This window comes from Erythrolamprus reginae, chromosome Z (genome assembly GCF_031021105.1).
Source record: "Erythrolamprus reginae isolate rEryReg1 chromosome Z, rEryReg1.hap1, whole genome shotgun sequence".
NCBI lineage: Eukaryota > Metazoa > Chordata > Lepidosauria > Squamata > Dipsadidae > Erythrolamprus > Erythrolamprus reginae.
Genome location: NC_091963.1, coordinates 141,026,888 through 141,049,773, shown reverse-complemented (window position 1 = coordinate 141,049,773; position 22,886 = coordinate 141,026,888). Strand labels below are relative to the sequence as shown.

Sequence of the window (22,886 nt, the reverse complement as noted above, 5' to 3'; positions counted from 1 at the left end):
TTGAGATCTTATTCTGCAGCAGGTTCACTGTAGATCTGTAGAACTGATACTAACAGATTTTATATTTTATGTTGCTTACGAGACTGAATGGGATATAGTCTTTATTCATTAGTTGTTGAATCTCTTCTTCTACCATATTACTTCTTTTAAAAATGTAACATATTTGCAAATATTTAGCTTTGCAAATATTCATGTATTCCTCAAAATAAAACAATAACCAGAAAAGAAATACGTCCCCCAAACCAGAAATTTGGATCTAGGATTTTCTACTGATCAACACTTACCCATTTTATGTATGATATTTAATACTATTTTACCTTTCACAAGAACTATTATAGACATAGATAGATGATAGAGATAATAAGAATAGAGAATAGATAGAGGTAGAAATGATAAGATATAAGAGATAGATGAGAGAGAGAGAGAGAAGCAGGCAGGGAGGGAGGCAGATAGACAATAGATAAATAGCAGTTAGACATTTAGACACCCGAGTGGATTGTATCTATGTAGTAGTTGAAAATGTTAATTTAAAAGGACACTTACTCCATAATAAATGATTTTGATAAAAAGAAAAAAAGGAAAACATTCACTTTCAGGAGAGATTCCCACCCGCTGAAGAAATAAGGGGGAAAAATCATTTGGCTTCTAACTATTATTAGGCAGAGCTGCAATATGGTTCTAAATTAATTCAACTCCTTACATGAACTCAACAAATATTTCTGGAAAGGGGTGCCTTTTGAATGTGATCTCCTCAGAAGCAACAAAGCTCTGAGAAATTATGCCACCAAGAATGAGTTCACTTGGTTCATGGTATTTATGAGGAATGGGACTAGGGTTACTCCTAATACATTTTGCAAAAGAAATTTTGCAAACACTTGCCGGGAAGGAAATCAGGATCAATACACCAATGGATAAAATTGTATACATCTTCCTGTAAAAAAGCTAGTAATTTCACACACTTTTGGTCATTTTTTAAAAAACACTGAATATCCAGATTTCAGAAGCAAAGCAAAAATAAATGAAACAATTTGCTTGCTTCTTCATAGGTGGATCACAACTGTTTTATATTCAGAATTCCAGTGATTAGAAGATACTTAATCATTTTGTTTTGAAATATGAAATTGGTAATGTCAGTGAATGTCCAAAGTCAAGAGAGAGAGAAAAAGCGGATCCTAGAAATAAGGCTGATGGATCACATCCTAACCATGTTTTATTATTTGCAGTATTATAGAAGAAAACATGTTTTTTTTTCCTTTTCAGTTTATTCCCCTGAGGCACTCATGCAGCAATATATGTAATGGCCATTCCCAGAGGAAGATGCAACAGAAAAATTTTAAAATAAAGGTTTTCTTTCCCTAAATAGTTGTACAATTTACAGTGGAAGGAAAAGTGTCAAGTCATTTTCAACTCCAATCTTGATCTTGGTTGTTGATACATTGCAGCAGAGGCGGAATATCAACGCGGACACAGAGCTGGATTTAAAACTGGGTCATTTTTATTAATTAAATTAAAATTAATTTAATTCAACCTAACATGGACCCGCAGAGATCAACTGAAGAACATCCGGGGTGGAAATGATGTAATAAAAACTTCCGGGGCAACTTAGGGCATAGCTCCATGCTGATTCATGCCCTCACCTGAATCCCAGCCATGCCATGCATGTGGGAGGTCTTGCCGTCCAATCCCTGGAAGGGAATTAAAATGGGTGAGACCCAGAGGCAGGTTCTCCCCAATTGCTCAGGCCGGTTTAAAAGCCACCATGAGCCCTTGGAGAGAGTCTGCCAATCACCCCCAAAGATGCCCAACGGAGAACACGCAGTTGCTAAACCCCTCCCAATTTCCGCCCCTAACCTGCCAACCCAATGACCAGAGGTAAGCCAATTAAAACTAATCAGGGAATGAAACACCCCCTAACCATCTGTCCCGCACCGCAGTGTGATTTGCAGAGGCCAGAAATGGGGCATGTGGAGGCCCAAAACAGCGTTAAACAGAGTTGGCCGGGCTATTTAATTTTGCCTGCTGGGTGGTTGCCCCTGGCAGGGCTTTTTCCCATCATTTGTATACGGCAATGAAGGGGCTCCGATTGCCTCATCATCGAACGCGCTTATGTGCCGGGGTCAGGAATGACCTGCACATATGGCAATGTTTCCATAGACTCGGGGCGGATCACAGCAATAATAAGCAATATATATAACAAATCTAATAATTTAAAATAAACACTAAAAACCCCATTATTAAAAACAAACATACGCAAAAGCATACCATACATAAACTGTATAGGCCCGGGGGAGATGTTTGTATGTTGAAATTTCAGATAATCTCAATAAAATGTAACAATTTTGCTACTGGAACCGCAGTAGTATGTAGTAATCCTGTTTAATTACAGCCAAAAATGAATTATTGAAAAAGCAAATTAATTTAAAATTAATTTGTTTTTAATTTAAACACTACCGTATTTTTCGCTCTATAAGACGCACCTGCTGATAAGACGCACCTAGTTTTTAGAGGAGGAAAATAGAAAAAAAAATATTTTGAGCCAAAAAGTAGGCTAAAATATTTATTACAATAACACTGCCCTAGGGGAATTGGGAAAATATACAAACAAGCCCCCCTCTCTCTTTCTTTCTATCTCTCCCTCTTTCTCTCTACCTTTCTTTCTCTTTCTCTCTCTCCCTTTCTCTGTCCCTCTCTTTCTTTCTCTCTGTCCCTCTTTCTTTCTCTCTGTCCCTCTCTTTCTTTCTCTCTGTCCCTCTCTTTCTTTCTCTCTGTCCCTCTTTCTTTCTCTCTGTCCCTCTCTTTCTTTCTCTCTGTCCCTCTTTCTTTCTCTCTGTCCCTCTCTTTCTTTCTCTCTGTCCCTCTTTCTTTCTCTCTCTTATCTCTCCTTCTCTCACTCACTCTCTTTGTATCTCTCTCTTTCTCTCTCTCCTTCTCTATCTCTCCCTCTTTCTCTCTCCCCCTTTCTATCTCTCCTCTTCCTTTCTCTCTCTTTCTTTCTCCCTTATTTTTTCTGTTTTTCTGCTGTGGGCGGTTTAGGGCCCCTCAAACCCCGACGACCTCGCCCCCGGATCCTGGCCGGGACAGGGCAGCTTCCTCTGACAGGCGCTGCGCGGGGCCGAGGGGGCTCAGCAGGAGGCGCAGCGGCGGGTGGAGAGAGGGAAGGGGGGCAGCGGCGTCCCTCCTGGCCTTGGCGGGCCGCCCGACCCTCCCCACCTCCTGCAAACGCGGCGGGCGGCGAGGCTTGGCTGGCTGGCGGGGGGAGCGCCGCTGGTGGTGTGAAGGGAGACCCTCCTCCGGGAGGGAGGGGGCCAGGCAGCAGCTAGCCAGCCGAGTTTGCAGCCAAACTTTGCACAGGCGGCGGCCGGCTGCGAGCGACTGGCTGAGACCTCCCCGCCTCCTGAAGCGATTCCCATAGCCTTCCCAAAGGCTCGGGAATCGCACAGGCGGCGGCCGGCTGCGAGCAACTGGCTGAGACCTCCACGCCTCCTGAAGCGATTCCCATAGCCTTCCCAAAGGCTCGGAACCGCCAACGCTCCTCCGGTGCCGCTCCGCCTCCTAAACCTGCGGGGTGGAGGCGTCCCCCGGCCCAGCACTTCCGGAGGCTGAAAAGCGCGGCTCTCTTCGGGGTTGGGAAGAGGAGAGGCGGCGACAGAGGCGGCGGTCTCCAGATGAGTATATCGCCGCCCCCCCTCTGCTCCAGCGCCTCCCCCCCTCCCTGCCTGCATCTTCGCTCCATAAGACGTGGCTGATTTTTCATCCTACTTTGGGAGGAAAAAAACTGCGTCTTATGGAGCGAAAAATACGGTAAGTATCATTGCATTTACACAGCTGGAAAAAAAGGAAACATTGTTGATAATATAGTTTAATTCACTCTTTTTATTAATTGCTCCCGTTTGTTAAGATCTGGTCTAATTATAATGATGTAACATTTGGGGAAAAAGATAAAAGTCAGGAGCCCAGCACTAGATGCCAAGATGGCAAAGATCTCCACAGCTACTGTGTATTTTCCTTTGGTGCTTATGTAGGCAGGAACAAAAGACAACCAGACACTGCAAAACACCAGCATGCTGAAAGTAATTGACTTGGTTTCCTGGAATGTGTCTGGTAACTTCCTAGCTAAAAAAGCTGCAATAAAACTAACAAAGGCCAAGAAGCCCATAAAACCTAAAACAGAATAAAACATTGCCACTGAACCTTCATTACATTCTATAATAATTTCAGTATTTATGGACCTCATGTCAAAGTTTGGAAAGGGGGGAGAAATTACAAGCCATGCGATACAAAAAGTACTTTGAATAAGAGAACAGGAAAGAACAATGGAAAGGGCCAGTCTTCTCCCAACCCAAGTCCTCATCTTCGATCCTGGCTTGGTGGCCATGAAAGCAAGAACCACAGTGATGGTTTTGGCCAACATACAAGAAACAGCCACTGAAAAGATGATCCCAAAAGCAGTCTGTCGAAGGAGACAGGTCACTGTCATGGGTCTGCCAATGAAAAGCAGAGAACAAAGGAAGGAGAGGAGGAGGGAGATAAGAAGGGTGTAGGAGAGGCTGCGGTTGTTGGCTTTGACAATGGGAGTATTGTGATACTTCATGAAGATTCCAAGCACAAAGATTGTGGTAAAAGAAAGCAGAAGAGATGATGTGACTAAGCCTGTCGCCAACAAGTCTCCATAAGATAGATAACTTACATGCTTTGGCATGCATAAATCCCGTTTATTGTTTGGATATTGATCTTCTGGGCATTGGAAGCAATCATCCATATCTGGAAAGTCAAATGTTTACATTTAAATCAAAACACTACTAGAGAGCCCTTAGCATATTGCATGATATTATGGTGCCTGACTGATATACATGATGCAACTGTTATGATTGAGCTCCAGTGAAATCACATTTTTCTTGGTAAAGATCTTATATTAAAGATATTATTATTATTATTATTATTATTATTATTATTATTATTATTATTATTATTATTATTACATAAACCTCATTTGTTTATTGACCAGTAAAAAGGCATCCAGTAAAAGAAACAAACTAAAACCACCCCTTAATATCAATGAATTCCATCAAACATTTGTCAGTGAAGGTTATGCTTATTGTAGTAATGTTTTGCTACTTTTAGAGCGATGGATTGTTATCTAAGAAATAAAGTAATGTGAATTATCAGGATGCCTAGATCAAATGGATAATCAGTGTGTGTTAATTATCCCTGTAGAACTCACAGTGCATGGACCGTGGTTTCTGGGGCACCTACAGTATATCACAGGGACACTGCCAAGTTTGATCATGGATATTCCTATATTTCTCTTCTAAAACTGCTGAGGAGAACAGCATTCAGAATAACAGACTTGGAAGGACCATCTAACACTACTCTGTAACTAAAAATGGTTCACTTATGAGGTCATATTTTCCTCATCCCTTCTTTCACAATTCTTTTTCTTGTTGAATTGAGAAAATTGAAATGTTTCTCCCGCTCTCCTCTTTTATTTACCTGTCTGATCGGAGATCTTCCCCTTTGGACATGGAGTGCAACCATAGCAGCAAAATAATTTTCCTTCAATTTTGGTCTTTCTGTAACCCGTATGGCACTTCTCATTACACAGAGCAAGGGGTCTTTCCTGTTAACAATAACAATAGCAATAGCAATAGCAATAGCAATAGCAATAACAATAACAATAACAATAACAATAACAATAACAACAACAATAACAATAACAATACTTCATATTAATACTTAATACATGCAAAACATGTGCAGCCACATACATTGGACAAATTAATCGAAGAATAAACGCACGCATTTCAGAACATAAAAATGCAGTCAAAAAAGAAGAAAAAAATTCCTTTTCCAGCACATTAAAAAAAACAGGACATGAAATTGACTTCGAAAAAACTAAATTACTCTCCAAAGCAGAACACGTATATAAAAGAATAATCATGGAAGCCATAGAAATAGAAAAACACCCCCTCAGTATGAATAAATGTGATGACACATCCCACCTACCAGAAATTTGGAAGCCAGCCCTAACCCCAAAAACATATCACAATCATCACCATGTCAATCTTTTAACTAAATGTGATTCCACCAATCAATCAAATCATTAAAACACACACACAAATATATAAGGCTGAAATAGTGCTATCCTAATCTCCCTTAATTTTAAAAATTCAGCAAAAACATGTGATGCATACATACATACATACATACATACATACATACATACATACATATATGTTTTCATAGATTTTCATGAGTACGGGTATGAAGGTTTCTTCCCGTGTAAGTTTCAGAGATTTCTGGTGACTTTTCGATGAGGTCCCACTCGTCATCTTCAGGCTGGTGCTTTTGTCTTTGTATATATAATCTCTATTAATATATGTTAGGATCTTTTATTAAGATTTAGATAGAAGAGATTTTGTTAATGTTCATATTGATGCAATGTAAGTTTTTATAGTAACATAGAGTAAAATATTTTATAATTAGAGGTTTAATAATAGATAATGTTTTATGAATTTTACAGATTTTTTTCTCTAGAAGAGTAATCGGGGATAAGAGCCTCCATTGAAGGTTTAACATGGAAAAGAAAAGTTTTATATATGTTCGATTATAAGTATTGTTTTAGTGTTTGGTAATTATGTATTGTTTTATTTTATGGTGGAGAAAAATAAAAAAATTATACCTGGAGGTTGGAACAGAGTTCTTTTCAGGTGGGGAGAGGGAGTAAAATGTCTAAACTCCCAGATCACAGACTGGATGAGACACACACTGGCTATGCCCACATCCTGTTTAGTGAAGGTGTAGCATCAGGGTTTGTTAACAATAATAAAATACTAATGATCTGATGGTCATTTCAAAAAACTCTTTCTTACTGAGAACCAAGAAACTAAGAGAAACAGAAGGACTATGAACCAATCTCCAAGTAAAGATAAAGGATACTGAGAAATGTTGGTAAAGGAATTAATAACAATTTTCAAAATTAATATAAATGAGCATACATCATTGCAAAATCTTTGGGACACAACAAAAGCTGCACTTATTTTTCATACCAGATTGGTCCCGGAGGCTGGCACAGGTGCACAGGGATGGCAGTGGGCATGCGCACCCCATGCAAGATCCATGACAAAAGTGACAAAGCAGAGCCAGTATTAACCCCCACTTGGTATTCAAACCCCCATGGAAACCACAGTCATGACTCCTCATAATAAAATTGATTATTTTGAAATAAGATGTCAGGGTAATGAGGATTTCAGAACTGACAACTGGTCTAATGTAATATTGTAATGTTGTAACAATGATACTATGGTAGCAATGAGTCAGCAGAATTATTTCACTGCCTACTGCTTTAAGAGGCTACAGTATGACAGAGGCTCTGTGAGAGAATATCTCTCTGTGTATGTGTGCGTCCGTGCTGTAGTTGATGGTTGATTGCCTCACTTTGCCTAATATGTGTGTGTGTGTATTCCTTATACATAAACCACTATTTGCAAGACAAACATTTCTTTACTATATTTTGCTCCTGGGTTTTCTAAAAATAGTTACACTGTACATACTCTGACCTAAGAAGAACCTCAATTAGATATTAAGAAAGCACCAGAATTTTTTCTATTGGGCATATCAAATTATAAATATAAAAAAGATATATATTATTTAATAGTTCATATATTAGTAGCAGCTAGGATAGTCTTTGCACAAAAATGGAAAGATAGTGAGATTCCAAAAGAAACAGATATTCTTAAGAAGATTTTAGACTGTGCCGAATTAGATTTGATGACGAGACGGTTAAATAATCAAGAAGAATCAGAATTTTATGATATTTGGCAGAAAGTATATATCTGGTGGGAAACAAGGAATAAGAGATAAGTGTGTTGCTATATTATTAACATATTTGAATTTAGTATTAGAATTGTATAAGATGGTAATTATTAGTACAAATATAATTTTTTTTCATCTTTTCTTTTTTCTCTTCCCTTTTTTCTCTTTGTTTTTTTAATATTTTTTTTCTTTTTCATATATATCTTTATAAATTTTGATACTGATTTAGATTTATATTAAGATTGGAATTTTTACTCTATATAACAATATGTATTTTACAGATAAACATTTTACTTTTATATGAAGACTTCTACTTTGAGTGGAGCGACTGTAGCTCCATTAAGTGTTATATGTTTTTTTTGTTGTGTTTGTTACTTTGAAAAAATCAATAAAAATATTTTTATTTTTTTTTAAAAAAAGAAGAACCTCACCTGATTAAACCGTTTGGGCCAAACGATCTTCTCTTCAGAAATAGTCAGTGATTTCTCAGCGAGTGTTCCCGGATCTATCCTTCCAACTTTGACTCTAAGAAATGTCTGATTCGAAAATGTGATCCAGTTTATAACGTCATATCCTGCAACAATCTCTCCATTGTTATCAAAGGAAATCTCTCCAGTACTGCTATTAAATGGTATACTCTGCAGAAAATGATGGAGCTTTAGAAACAGAGGATAAAAAATGGTACAAAGATAAGAATGCATTTCATTAAATCAGCATCCCATTCAGTACCAGGAACAGTAGGACCAGTTCCCTACCAAACCTAGGTCACTAGCCACAATCCCCCCCATCTTCAAAAAAAGGAGATCCCAGTCTAGTAGAAAACTACAGACCAATCTCTCTATGCTGTGTCACATACAAAGTCATAGAATCAATTATAAACCATTCAATTAGCTTCCACCCAGAAACTAATAACCTACTCTGTAACAAACTATTTGGTTTTATCTTGTAACCTGAAACTCCTATACTGCAAAAACATATGGACTACACATCTAGATCTGGGCAAATATATAGATGCAATTTACACAGACTTCTACAAAGGCTTTGACTCAGTGGTTCATGATAAACTACTTCTAAAGCTGAAATTCTATGGCATCTTAGAATTCCTACATGACTGGATAACTGACTTCCTATCAAAGAGAAATAGGGAGTGCTATCTAATCCTGTTCCTGTTAACAGAGGTGTATACCAAGGCTGTATACTAGGACAAACACTCTTCATACTCTATATAAATGACGTTTGCTATCACATTACAGGCAACTGAGTTTTCTTTGCCAATGATGTAAAACTCTTCACCACCAATGATAACACTGCTACCCTCCAAAAAGACCTTGATTTGTGTCAGAATGGTCATACATCTTGTAACTCCAAATCTCATCCAACAAATCTCAACCCCCTGAATCTGCAGAGAAGGGCGGCAACCAATCAAATGAATGAATGACTATTAAATGACCTAAGTGCCAAATCCCGTTGCAACAACATCACCAAAAAGGCTTCAAGAGTTGTTAACCTAATCTTACATAGCTTCTTCTATGATAATATTACACTCCTAATCAGAGCATACAAAACTTTCGCCAGACCAAACCTTGAATAAAAGCTCCTCTGTCTGGAATCCACATTGCATTTTGTTCATAAATACATTAGAAAGCGTCCAGAGATACTTTATGAGAAGAGCCCTCTACTTGGAGCAAAATGCCTTACACAACCAGACTTGAAATCCTAGGCTTAGAAAGCTTAAAACTACGTCTCCTTAAACAAAACCTAAGCATAGCCCATAAAGTCATCTGCTACAACATTCTTTCTGTCAACAACTACTTCAGCTTCAACTACAACAACACACGATCACACAACAGATTCAAACTCAAAGTAAACCGCTCCAAACTTGTCTGAAGAAAATACAACTTTATCAAAAAAGTGATTAATGCCTGAAACTCACTAGCTGACTCTGTAGTTTCATCACCACCCACCCAAAACTTTACCCTTAAACTGTCTTGTTGACCTCACTTGATTCATAAGGGGTCAGTAAGGGGTGTGCATAAGTGCACCAGCATGCCTACCATCCCTGTCTTAATGTAGTCCAATTGGACCATGTCTTAAGAGGTATAAATAGCACTACTGTGTTTCAGTTCCCACTCTTTTGACTCAGTCCTGAGCCAAGGATGTTTGTCTTGAAGACTTCTCCAGTATACAATTCTACTCGTCAATCCATCGGTGAGTGTGCCTTGCTTCCCTTATCGACCTCTGCCATCTGACTTGGATAGAAGACATCCCGGGCTTCAGCCCAGCTGCTGCTCATTCCTCCAGCTGAAAGCCCCACTTGAATACCCATATACAGTCTGTGTGAGAAAACGGGAAATAATTCGGTTAACTGGATCTTGTGGGAACAGGGTATTCCTAGCAGCTTTCTTTCTTCTCTGACCTCAACTCCAATTGGAGTGCAGATTTGGCTGATAACGAGTCAGTTGAGGTGACAGGGGCCCATCTTAGTCCACCTGTTTATAGCGAGTTTGACCTGGTGACACCTGATGAAGTAGACAAGGCCATTGGAGCTGTGAGTTTGGCCACTTGTTTGCTGCACCTGTGTCCCTCCTGGCTGGTCTCGGCCAGCAGAGAGGTGACATGGAGCTGGGTACAGGAGATTACTAATGCTTCTTTGGGGGAGGGATACTTTTCCGGTTCCATACAAGGAGGCACTTGTGCGGCCCCTCCTCAAGAAACCTTCCCTGGATCTGGCCGTATTTAACAACTATTGTCCTGTCTCCAACCTCCTCATTATGGGGAAGATTGTTGAGAAGGTGGTGTTGCTCCAGCTCCAGTGGTCTTTGGAAGAAGCCAATTATCTAGGTCCTCAGCTGTCAGGATTCAGACCCGGCTACAGCATGGAAACTGCTTTGGTCGCGCTGATGGATGATCTCTGGTGGGTCATGGACAGGGGTTTATCCTCTCTCCTGGTACTTCTTGACCTCTCAGCGGCTTTCGATACCATCGATCACGGTATTCTTCTGTGCCGACTGGATGGGTTGGGAGTGGGAGGCACCATTTTATAGTGGTTCTCCTCCTACCTCTCTGGTCGGTCGCAGTCAGTGTTAGCAGGGGGTCAGAGGTCAACTCCTAGGTCCCTACCTTGTAGGGTTCTTCAGGGATCGGTCCTCTCCCATCTGCTGTTTAATATCTACATGAAACAGTTGGGTGAGATCATCCAAGGGCATGGAGTGAATTATCACCAGTATGCTGATGACACTCAGCTGTACATCTCCACTCCATTCAGTGAAGCAGTGGAAGTAATGTCCCAGTGTCTGGAGGCTGTCAGGGTCTTTATGGGTACCAACAGGCTCAGACTCAATCCAGACAGACAGAGTGGCTGTGGGTACTGCCTCACAAGGACACGTCCATCTGTCCATCCATCACCAGGGAGGGGATTATTGACCCCATCAGAGAGGGTTCGCAACTTGGGCATCCTCCTCGATCCACAGCTAACATTAGAACACCATATTTTGGCTGTGGTGAGAGGGACGTTTTCCTGGGTCCACCTGGTGCACCAATTGCAGCCCTATTTGGACAGGGAATCTTTGCTCACGGTCACTCATGCCCTTATCACCTCGAAGTTTGACTACTGCAATGCTCTCTACATGGGGCTACCTTTGAAGAGTGTTCAGAAACTTCAGCTCATCCAAAATGCAGTCGTGTGAGCAGTTTGGGGCCTTCCGAGACATACCCATATCTCGTCATCACTCCACGGACTGCATTGGCTACTCATCTGTTTCCGGACACAATTCAAAGTGTTGGTTATGACCTATAAAGCTCTACATGGCATAGGACCAGACTATCTCTGTGACTACCTTCCGCCACATGAATCCCAGCGACTGGTGAGGTCCCACAGATTTGGTCTCCTTAGGGTCCCATCGACCAAACAATGTTGGCTGGCAGGACCTGGGGGAAGAGCGTTCTCTGTTGGGCCCCCAGCCCTCTGGAATCAGCTCCCCCCCAGAGATTCGTACTGTCCTCACCTTCCTCGCCTTCCAAAGAGTTAAAAACTCATATTTGCTGAGTTCTTTAGATCTTCCCCCCTGACCAATAAATGCTTTAGTTTGATTGCTGAATGAATGATATTGATAGTTTTTAAATTAGAATTTTAAAGATTTTTTTAATGTATTAATTGGATTGTTATTATTTTTTCTTGTTTTTCTGTACATGCTGTGAGCCGCCACGAGTCCTTGGAGAGGGACGGCATACAAATCCAATTAAAACTAAATCTAATCTAATCTTCTGGCTGGAAATTGTGCTTCAAGACCTTTCGTTGCTCCAAATTGTACATATCATAAATCTGCCAGTGAGGAACAGTGACCTGAGTGGCACTATAACCAATTTCAAATGGCAGTTAATTTGCTAGCTGGGGGAAGCAATCATAAAAATGCAAACACTCATTTTTTTGTGGATTGCAGTAGGCAATGAGCAAAATGAGAGGGACAGTTTCAGTAGCTCTGAATCAATTGCTTGCCATACATAGGTTGCTTGAGGACCAAATGTTTCCTTTGAACCTGGGCCCTTCCTCGTTACCTCCTTTCAAGGGTCAGGGGCTCTCCACTTCTATCATGCTCATTGATTCCCCACATGAGATAACCTATTGAACAGAGTCCAGCAGGTTCTGGGCCAAACCTTGGTTCCTCTGAATCTGTTATCTTCCCTCCTGGGCATCATGATCTCTGCCATTCACATAGACTCTTGGGCTCACCTGCATTCCAGAGACATTCTAGGGTCTCTTCTCCCATTTCAATGGTCAGGATGCACTCCCTCCAATGATAGGCATCACCTGCCATCATCAATGGAACCCTACAAAATTACTGTGACTTCTCATGCAAGCACACTGGGATGGGGTTGGCAGGTGGGTTCAGAAATAGCCCAGGGAACCTGGTCACTGGTAGAGATGGGGTTCAGCATCACTTGCTGGCAATATGCACTGTTTTCCCTGTCCCTTCGACATTTTTGGTCCCTCCTGTCGAACTGGCCTGTGTTGGTACTAACAGACAATGTGACCACCAAGGCTCACATAAATTGGCAGGCTGGGACAATGTTGAGACTATTAACTTGAGACTCTGGGAAGAATGTCACCCACAGACTTCAACTTCCAGAATTCCCCAGCCAGTCATAAGTATAATAATAAAATGTGCACTTGGTTGCAGCATTGTCCCATTGCAGGGATTTCATAGAGTATTTCCAATAGGAAATCAAATTTTATTGGGCTAATTTGCCGTTCAGATTTGCTTCAATTCATTTTTATAATATTTTTCCTAATGATCAGTACATAATGTTCTGTTAGCAAAAACAAAACAAAACAAAAACAGTGAAGTCTTTTAGCAAAAGAGCAGTGAAGTCTGGAGTACATAACTGCCACGACATCGATCTGGCAGAGCTGAGCCTCCACCCAGACTTATTCCAGCAGCTGTTGAGCTGCTTCAGCCTGCCTGTCATATACCTCTTCATCGCCCCAAGGAATGGAAAACTGCTCAGATTCCTGACAGGTATAAGACTCAAGAGCAGAGGAAACAAAAGCTATTTGTTGCGCCCAGATGACAGGCTTACTGTGCACCTTACCTCCCCTGCCACTCTTCCTCAAAGTGGTGAAGAGGATACTGCAAGAGAGGGCCAACCTGATTCTTCTGTCTCTCCACCACTCCACAGCCCACGAGAGCCTGGTAAATGGACCTTGCATCCCTCTCAGTGTTTCCTCCTTAGAGGAACATTCTGACCACGCGGTTGCTTGTCCAGGGGTGAGTCGAGCATCTAGGTCAACGGTTGCTACAGCTGACAGCTTGGCATTTGAGCAGCTCACTCAGAGGCATCACCAGGATCTGGGGGATATTAGTCAAATTTTACTGGCCTCTAAGAGGCCATCCACAGAGCACAAATATTCAGACACCTGGAGGGCCTTCTGTAACTGGTGTATGCAGGTGGGATATTTCCCCGTTGATTTATCCATTATTAATGTCCTCCCTTTTCCTCCATCAATTTCAAGCCGACAGGTTTCCCTCCCAAAATGCTCCATCGCCAATTGGCAGCCTTCTTGACTATGCTGTCCTCTAGATCCTGGGACTCTCTCTCTCTCAGCCCACCCTATGATATGTAGGTTCCTCAAGGGGGCAGTCAATCTGTGTTCCCCCTTCGTCCATGGGTAGCTGACTTGGGACTTATCCAAGGCTTGTCCAAGGTGTTCAACATACTTATAGGGGGGACCTTTGTCTTGTTACAAACTGTTTCTCTGAATACACTAACTTATGAAGTAGTCCTTTTCATGGCCGTAACATCTGCCTGTAGAATATCTGAACTGGCTGTTTTCTCTGTCACCTTCTATTCTGATAGAGTAGTATTCCAATTAGATACTAACTTTGTTCCTAAAGTTAATTCCTGTTCTCATAGGGCTCAGAAGTTATTGTCCCTAGTTTTTAGCCATGTCCTCTTAATGACATTGGAAGGAAGTGGCACCTACTGGGCCTGGGACAGACCCTGGAAATTACCTGCAGTGCACTTGTCCCTTCATAGGACAGGGCACTTTTTCTCATTTCAGCCCCCTTCCATAAGCCATAGGGCATCCTCCTCCATTGGTCTATGGATTTGTACTATTGCTTTCTATGATTTATGGCCACAGTCATTACCATGACCTTGCAAAATAACTGCACATTCGACATGAAGTGCTGCCGCCAACACAAGGCCCCTTCTCTATATTATAGAAATTGCCAAGTTTGTATTTGCTAAGATAAAATTGCATTTTATATATTTTTCAGTGCAAACTAAGGCTGTAATTTAAATTATTTTTGACTAGTCACTATAAATGGGTACTGTGGTGATGAGTCCAGCACATAGAATAACCATATTTATAGTTATAAGTTAACAGCATTTCAGCTCCAACAGAACCGATGCTGGAATTTGGAGCACAATGAGATCTTTAAGCAATGAAGTTAAATTTTCTGAACAGTACAAATTAGAAGTTAACTGTAAAATTCGAAAGCAAAATAAAAATAATCTTATTGTGTAAAAAGCAAAGCTCAATTGATAAACATACAGTAAAAAACTGGTGCTCACCAAATGCATTGTGACCATCACTTGAAAAATATACACCTAGATCAGTCATAAATATTGGAAGGAATTAAAAATTTAATTTATATGTGATTGGCTTGATGAAGGATGAAAGATTCTGACTTTGAAGCAACACAGTGAAATGTTCTAACTAGTAGAAACGAAAAGTTAAGGTAAATCAAGATAAAGCAAAATAAAAATTAATTAAAACATAGAAAACAAAGCACACACAGCTGGTAACTATCACTTTCAAAACAAGCAGCTAGATAAATCACAAATATTCCTAATTTAATAAAAGTTGAAAATATATCTGATAGGCTTAAAGGATGGGGCGAGGTTGATAAACAACTTTGCAAATGAATCAACGTACTGTGTCTGCTGAGATGTTCTAAGTAGTCTGCTCACCTTCCATGAATCTTGACTGAGTAATTTCTGTTTCTTCCATGACCTTTGCTGGCTTTGGGAAGAGTACAGAATATGCAAAGCATGTATGATTGCATACACAGCTGTATAGACACTGTAACTGTGGGCAGTCATGCTGGTTTCAAACACAGTCATGGGAAGATTCTCAAGTTTCTCCTCCCCAGTGCAGAGAGGCTCATCCTCTTCCTCTGTAGAAGTTGTTAGGAACATACAATTAAATGTTTGGTGCCAAAATTGTTTTAAAAAGCTGTCTTCTTTATCCAAAACTGGGTTTCTCATCTGAACAAAATTTTGGAACCCTGGCATCTCCACTGATTGAACTGAAAGGGACAAGGTTCCATGCATGAAATTAATGTCCTCACTCCTTTGAAAGAGAACCGATGAAAAGTCAACATCTGCTGTCATCACCCAAATTTTTGTAATATAATCTACATTATTAAACTCCAACAGGTTGAATAAAAACCTTATACTTAATATACTTTGAAATTCCCCATGAAGCAACACAACATTAGCTGTGCTGTTGAAAACCGTTTTTAAAATTGCATGTGATCTCTTAACATTTTCTTCATTCTCACTAAGAAATTCAGCTGGTATTTTTTCTATAAATTCAAAGCAGATACCTTCTTGAGAAAACATAGGAAGAATATTCTTCCATAAAATATATGCTATGTTGCCAATGTTAAGGAAAAATACCCCGATCCATTTCCAGCCGAAATGCAGAAGAATCTGGAGAAGACCTTTGTACTGATTAATTGCATTTGGGAACATCCAGTAAAAGAAACGTGATGGAGCTTCGGTATTGAGCTCTAGAGTAGAGCTATATGCAACCTAAATGAAACAAGGAAACAGGAAAGGTTTATGCAATTAGGTCCATTGGGACTTGGGATTTTTAAAATTAATATTCATTATTTTATTTGTGAATAGAATACAATAGAATTCTTTATTTGCCAAGTGTGATTGGATACACAAGTATCCAATCAAGAATAGATATGGTATGGACATCAAAAATGGTTGCAGAAGAAATAAGGGAAGTAGAGATAGATGTTAATACATGGGCTGACCACAACCCAATAGTGGTCTATATAAGAAGGAACAACAAACAGAATATTTGGCGGATGAATAGAATTATACTAAATGATAAGAAATATAAAGATTGGATCGAAAAGGAATTAAAAATATTTCTTGAGATTAACAAAACCCCAGACACCACTCCACAGAATATATGGGATACACTCAAAGCTTATATAAGAGGGTTAACAATATCTTACACAGCAAAATACAATAAGGAAAATAAATTAAAGTACGTACAACTAATAAATGAATTAAAACAATTGGAATTTGCATCGCAGCAACACACCAAGAACAGAGACTTTAAAACAGAAATAAATGTAATTAAACATAAAATTAGAATTATAGAACAAAATCAAATAACTGAAAAAATTAAAAGAGCAAAACAACATTATTTTGAACATGCAAATAAACCAGGCAGATGGTTAGCATATAAACTTAGAAAGCAGAGTCAATCCAAATTGATAAAAAAATTAGAAGACAAAGATGGTACAATAAAATATGATACAGAAGGAAAGGCGGACATTGTTTATAACTTTTATAAAGATCTTTATGCCAAAGACAATGTTAGTGAAGATGAGGTTTTTAATTACTTACAGGCTTCAAAATTACCACAAATAACAGAAGATCAACAGACCATGTTGGATGGTCCAATAACAATGGAAGAACTCCTAACTATAATTAAAAAACAGAAAAACAATAAGGCCACTGGTCCGGATGCTATACCGGCAGAATGGTATAAGATAGACAATGAAATAGTAAGAAACTATATGTTAGAAATTTTTAATTCATGTAGACTTGAGGGTAAAATTCCGAAATCTTGGTCAGAATCGCTGACAACTTTAATACACAAATCCGGCACTGACCCACTAAAAATCAAAAATTATAGACCCATATCTTTATTAAATGTAGATTATAAAATATTTATTGCCATTTATGCAGATAGACTTAAAAGAATTATAAATGGAATAATACATCAAGACCAAAATGGATTTCTACCAGGGCGACAAATTAAAAATAACCTTAGAACAGTAATAAATACATTAGAATACTATGAACAACATCCAGATAAGACAGCATCCTTAATGTTCTTAGATGCTCAAAAGGCCTTTGACAACGTTAACTGGACATTTATAAAAATGCAATTAAACAAAATGAGATTTGGCTCAAAATTTGTTAATTTAATAGATACTATATACTCAAAACAAACGACTAAAATAATATTAAATAATAACCAATTACAAGCACTTGATATAAACAAGGGAGTTCGTCAAGGATGTCCTATATCACCATTGTTATTTATTATGACACTTGAAACTTTATTAATTAAAATAAGAGCGGATTCCGAAATAAAAGGTTTAACTATAGGAGACGAAACTTACAAACTCCAAGCTTTTGCAGATGACTTAACGTTTATAATTGAAGAACCGATAACAACTGTCCCTTCTTTATTGCAAACTATTGAACAATTCGGAAAGGTAGCAGGTTTAAAGATAAATAAAAGTAAAACTTCTTTCTTAACCAAAAATATGAATAAAATACAAGAAACTAAATTAGAAAATATTTCTGGAATAAAAACCGTAAAGAAAGTAAAATATTTAGGAATAAATTTAACAGCGAAAACAATAACTTTAAAAAATGATAATTATATAAAATTATTATCAGAAATTAAAAAAGATTTAGAAACATGGAACAACCTGAAAATATCATTTTTAGGAAGAATTGCCACAATCAAGATGAATATTTTGCCTAAGGTTTTATTTCTCTTTCAGGTAATTCCAATAAACCCAGGGGGAACTTTCTTTAAAACTTTGACAAACTTAGTTAAAAAATTTATATGGCAAGGGAAAAAAGCAAGGATAAAAATAAACTGTTTGGAAGACATTAAAGAAAGAGGAGGATTTGGTCTTCCAAACTGGAAATTATATTATCAGGCCGCCGCCTTAACATGGATTAAAGATTGGATAACCTTAGAGAACAAAAGAATATTAAATTTAGAAGGACATGATCTTATGCTGGGTTGGCATGCATTTATATGGTATGACAAGGAAAAAAATCACTCATATTTTAAAAGACACACATTAAGGAAGTATTTACTAGAGGTTTGGAAGGACATAAAGAAAAATCACTTCTTAAATGTTCCAGAATGGATAGCCCCCCTAGAAGCAATAACACATCCAAAATCTATAAAAGACACGAAAATATTTTATAGATATAAAGAATTATTAAATGATCAGATGAAGCTAAAGCTTAGGAATAAACTACAAGAAGAAGGGATAATAATAGATTGGTGGCATTATGCCCAGATTCGATCCAGATACCAGAAGGATATAACTCTTTATACTTTTAATAAAAGTAAGAATTTGCTAAGTCATTTAATTATTAATAATTCAGTAAAAATGATAGGGAAAATATATAAATTTCTTATCGCTCACAAAAATATAGAGTTGACTCTAAAAGATACCATGATAAGATGGTGCAGAAATATAGGCAAGGAAATAGATATAGATACTTGGGAAAAAGTCTGGATTAATAATTGGAAAATGACCAAGTCAGTTTCATTAAAAGAAAACCAAATTAAAATGTTTTATAGATGGCACCTTCCACCTAACAGGATAGCTAAAATGTTTCCTAAAACATCCCCACTGTGTTGGAAATGCAAGAAAGATATAGGAACTTATTACCATCAATGGTGGACATGTAGCAAAGCTAAAACTTATTGGAAGATGATTGAGAAGATATTAAAAGAAATATTAAAATATGACATAGATAACACCCCGGAATTTTATTTATTAGGAATTACTAATCAGACTTATAAGAAGGAAACTCTTTACTTAATTATACACATATTAACTGCGGCTAGAATAATATACGCGCAAAACTGGAAGGGGGAGGAAATCCCCAAGAAAGAAGAAGTTATAGCTAAAATATTAGACTGCGCTGAAATGGATATGATGACAAGACGATTAAACGATCAAGAAGATACAAAATTTTATGAAACATGGAACAACATATATAAATGGTTAGATAAGAAAAAATAAGAGATAGATCTGTTTTTATTTAGGTAATAACAATATTAGATGTATTTGTTGATGATTTTGACATAGTTGTTTACTCACAAGCGATATATTAAAAATTTTGTTTTATGTATGCTTAGTAATTGAGATTAGTTTGAATGTTTGATTAGATGAATATATTACACTTAAATAACATATTAAGCATTTTTACTTATACTGTACTAATATTGCATTTAAGATTTGAAAATTTTTTACTAGACTTTTTAACATTCAACAAATGTTTGATTATGTATTCTTTTCTCTATTTGAATGTATACTTTCAAAAGAAGCGGGGAAATACATCCCCATTTTATGTTTAATGTTTGTACGTCTGTATGTCTGTTTTATGAAAAATAATAAAAAAATTGAAAAAAAAAAAAGTAATTTGTCTTCTGTGCATAAAGGATATAAGTAATAAATCACAATCATTTAGATCTTTAAATGATATTCATTCAGCCACTATATTTCATATCTGCTAAATATATAACAAAAGTAACAAAATATTCGAGAGGTAAGATCATGAAATATTTAAAAAGTAATAGATTTAAAATTTAGGTGTCTGTTTTCACTAAATACAGCAACTCACTTGCACAAACTTGTAAGGAGTCATGATGGTAGCCATATCAAGAAAAGCAACAGGACTTGGTCCCCCAATGATGGCTATCAGATTATTTTGGAGATGACATTTATAATTAGGGATGAATGCATCTGAAGCAAAGAGGAGCTCCATTGAAGCTTGGTAAGTATGTCTTGGACTAAAATAGTCATTAAAGATATTGAAGCCTAAGGTGATGTTAGGTAAGGTTTGAGGACTTTGATTAATCTCTTTCACAGCAAACACCAAAGCTAAAATGTGTTGATAGCTCTGAGTCACTAATCTGCAAAATAAATACAGAGAAAATTATTGTATTGGCATTTCAGAAGCTTTAAGAATGTATAACTAAGGTACAATACATATATTAATATTGAAAGATAAAAACATAGCTTTAAAATGAAAACAGAAAATGTGGTCCTAATTTTAAAGTACTTTTTTAAAGTACTAATTTTAAAGTAATTTTAAGTGCTTACATATGATCTAAAAGCATGTCCTGGAATGGGTGTCTTCTGTACTGTAATATGTTCGTAGAAATGAAAGACTGTGAGAAAATGCCACCAAGTACCTGGTCTCCAGGCTGATAATATTTAAGAAGGTTAATAATAGGCTGGGTCTTGGAGCATTTTAAGACTGGCACTCTGCAGACACTCTTAGGAAGGGGCACCAATACCAATAATCTGAATATTATGATCATGAACGAAAAACTCCCCAGAAAAGAACATTTCTCCATCTAGTCCATTAATGTTGAGGCAGGCTTTTCTTAAATTCTAAGTCATGTCTCATTACCTGGTAACACAGTCATTCTAGCTAGCATCTGTATTTCTGAACTGGGATATTTAACATCTTTTTCCTTTGGTCTGTAGCATCATCAACAGCCTCCCAAAGAAGCTCCAGTCCAAGTCACTCGTCATAATTATAGGGTAAGCTTCTGTCTGATTCCCATGCAATTTCTCTCATTGATTCTCTCAACAATGTCACTACCAGCTATCATTAAGAGAAAGGAAAAAGGTGTACATAATTAGAGGAGAAAGGAACTGAGAAGTGGAGCAAAAGTTTACACTGAAAAGAAATCCAAAATCTAGTTCCCTACCACCTGACTGCACTGTTCACCCATCCTTCTCTTCTGAAGTTTTTGCTAACACAGAACTTCCAATACAATACTCAGATTGAGGATTCCTTTCCCCAAGTGTATTATTTTACATTTGGAAACATTAAACTGCAGTTTCCATTGCTTTGACCATTTATCTAGTAAAACTAAATCATTTACCATATTACAGACGCCTACAGGAATATCAACCCTAATGCACACTTTAGAGTCATCATCTAATAGGCAAACCTTCCCTACCAAACCTTCCCCTATGTCACTCACAAACATATTAAAAAGAATAGGACCCAGAACAGACCCTTGTGGCACACCGCTTGTAACGTGTCTCTGGTCAGAATACTCGCCATTAACAATAACTCTCTGATGTCTACGCTTCAGCCAGCTGCAAATCCATTGAACTATCCAGGGATTAAGACCAATCTTCACTAATTTATCTATCAGCTCTTTATGTGGAACCGTATCAAAGGCTTTGCTGAAGTCCAGATAGGCAATATCCACGGCACCACCTTGATCCAACACCTTTGTGACATAGTCAAAGAAATCAATGAGATTAGTCTGACATGATTTGCCTTCAGTAAAGCCATACTGATTTGGGTCCAATAAATTATTGTTTTTTAGGTGCTGATTTATCCTCTTTTTGAATAGAGTCTCCATCATTTTAACTATAACTGATGTCAAACTAACTGGCCTGTAGTTACCAGCTTCTTCTCTACTGCCCCTCTTGTGGATAGGCACAACACTGGCCATTCTCCAATCCTCAGGAACACCTCCTGTTAACAGGGATTGGTTAAATAAATCAGTCAGGGGGGTAGCAATGACAGATCTGAGTTCTTTAAGAACTCTGGGGTGGATGCCATCTGGACCAATTGCCTTATTTATCTTTAATCATTCAAGTTCTTCTAAGACATCGGCTTCTAAGATCACGGGAGCTGAATATCTTCGGGACCGCCTCCTGCTGCACAAATCCCAGCGACCGGTTAGGTCCCACAGAGTCGGCCTTCTTTGGGTCCCGTCGACTAAACAATGTCGTCTGGTGGGACCCAGGGGAAGAGCCTTCTTTGTGGGGGCTCCGACCCTCTGGAACCAGCTCCCCCCTGAGATTAGGATTGCCCCACCCTCTCTGCCTTTCGTAAACTCCTTAAGACCCACCTCTGCCGTCAGGCATGGGGGAACTAAAACATCTCCCCCTTGTCCATGTTGTTTTGCCGTTTGATTGATTGACTGTGTGCCTGATTTTATATATATTGGGACTGTTTTATGAATTTCCTAACTTAAATTGTAATTAGATTGGTGGGCATTGGATTTGTTACTATGTACTGTTTTTACTATTGTTGTGAGCCGCCCCGAGTTTGCGGAGAGGGGCGGCATATAAATCCAATAAATCTAATGTAATCTAATCTAATCTGAATTCATACAGCTGGAAGCAATGCTATATCCCTCTTTAGTATTATTTTGTAAGGTATCTTTTGAGAAAACTAAACAGATGTAGCTATAGAAATGGTCAGCGATCTCCTTATTGCCATCAATGCATGTATTATTCCCGGTACTAAGCTTTGTGATGCTGCAGTTTTTCTTCTTCCTATCACTAATATATCTCAAGAAGGTTTTATCCCCCTTCTTTACAGATTTGGCAATTTCTTCCTCTTTTGAGGTTTTAGCAGCATATATTATCTGTTTCGCCTCCTTCTTTTTCATTTTATACACCTCTCTATCAGCTACACTTCCAGACTCTTTATACCTCCTATAGGCAGCTTTTTTT

At 38.3% G+C, this 22,886-nt stretch overlaps 1 protein-coding gene across 1 annotated transcript; it reads right to left on the bottom strand.

Annotated features, from left to right (window-relative positions):
- Nucleotides 1–3,859: 3,859 nt before the first annotated feature.
- LOC139154199 (vomeronasal type-2 receptor 26-like) lies at nt 3,860–20,512 on the bottom strand. The gene is made up of 6 exons (XM_070728630.1): nt 20,496–20,512; nt 20,014–20,305; nt 15,286–16,131; nt 8,239–8,468; nt 5,491–5,612; nt 3,860–4,761 (listed from the first exon to the last, which is right to left on the bottom strand). The coding sequence occupies exons 1-6, from the start codon at nt 20,510–20,512 to the stop codon at nt 3,860–3,862; spliced, it is 2,409 nt and encodes an 802-aa protein (XP_070584731.1).
- Nucleotides 20,513–22,886: the final 2,374 nt, after the last annotated feature.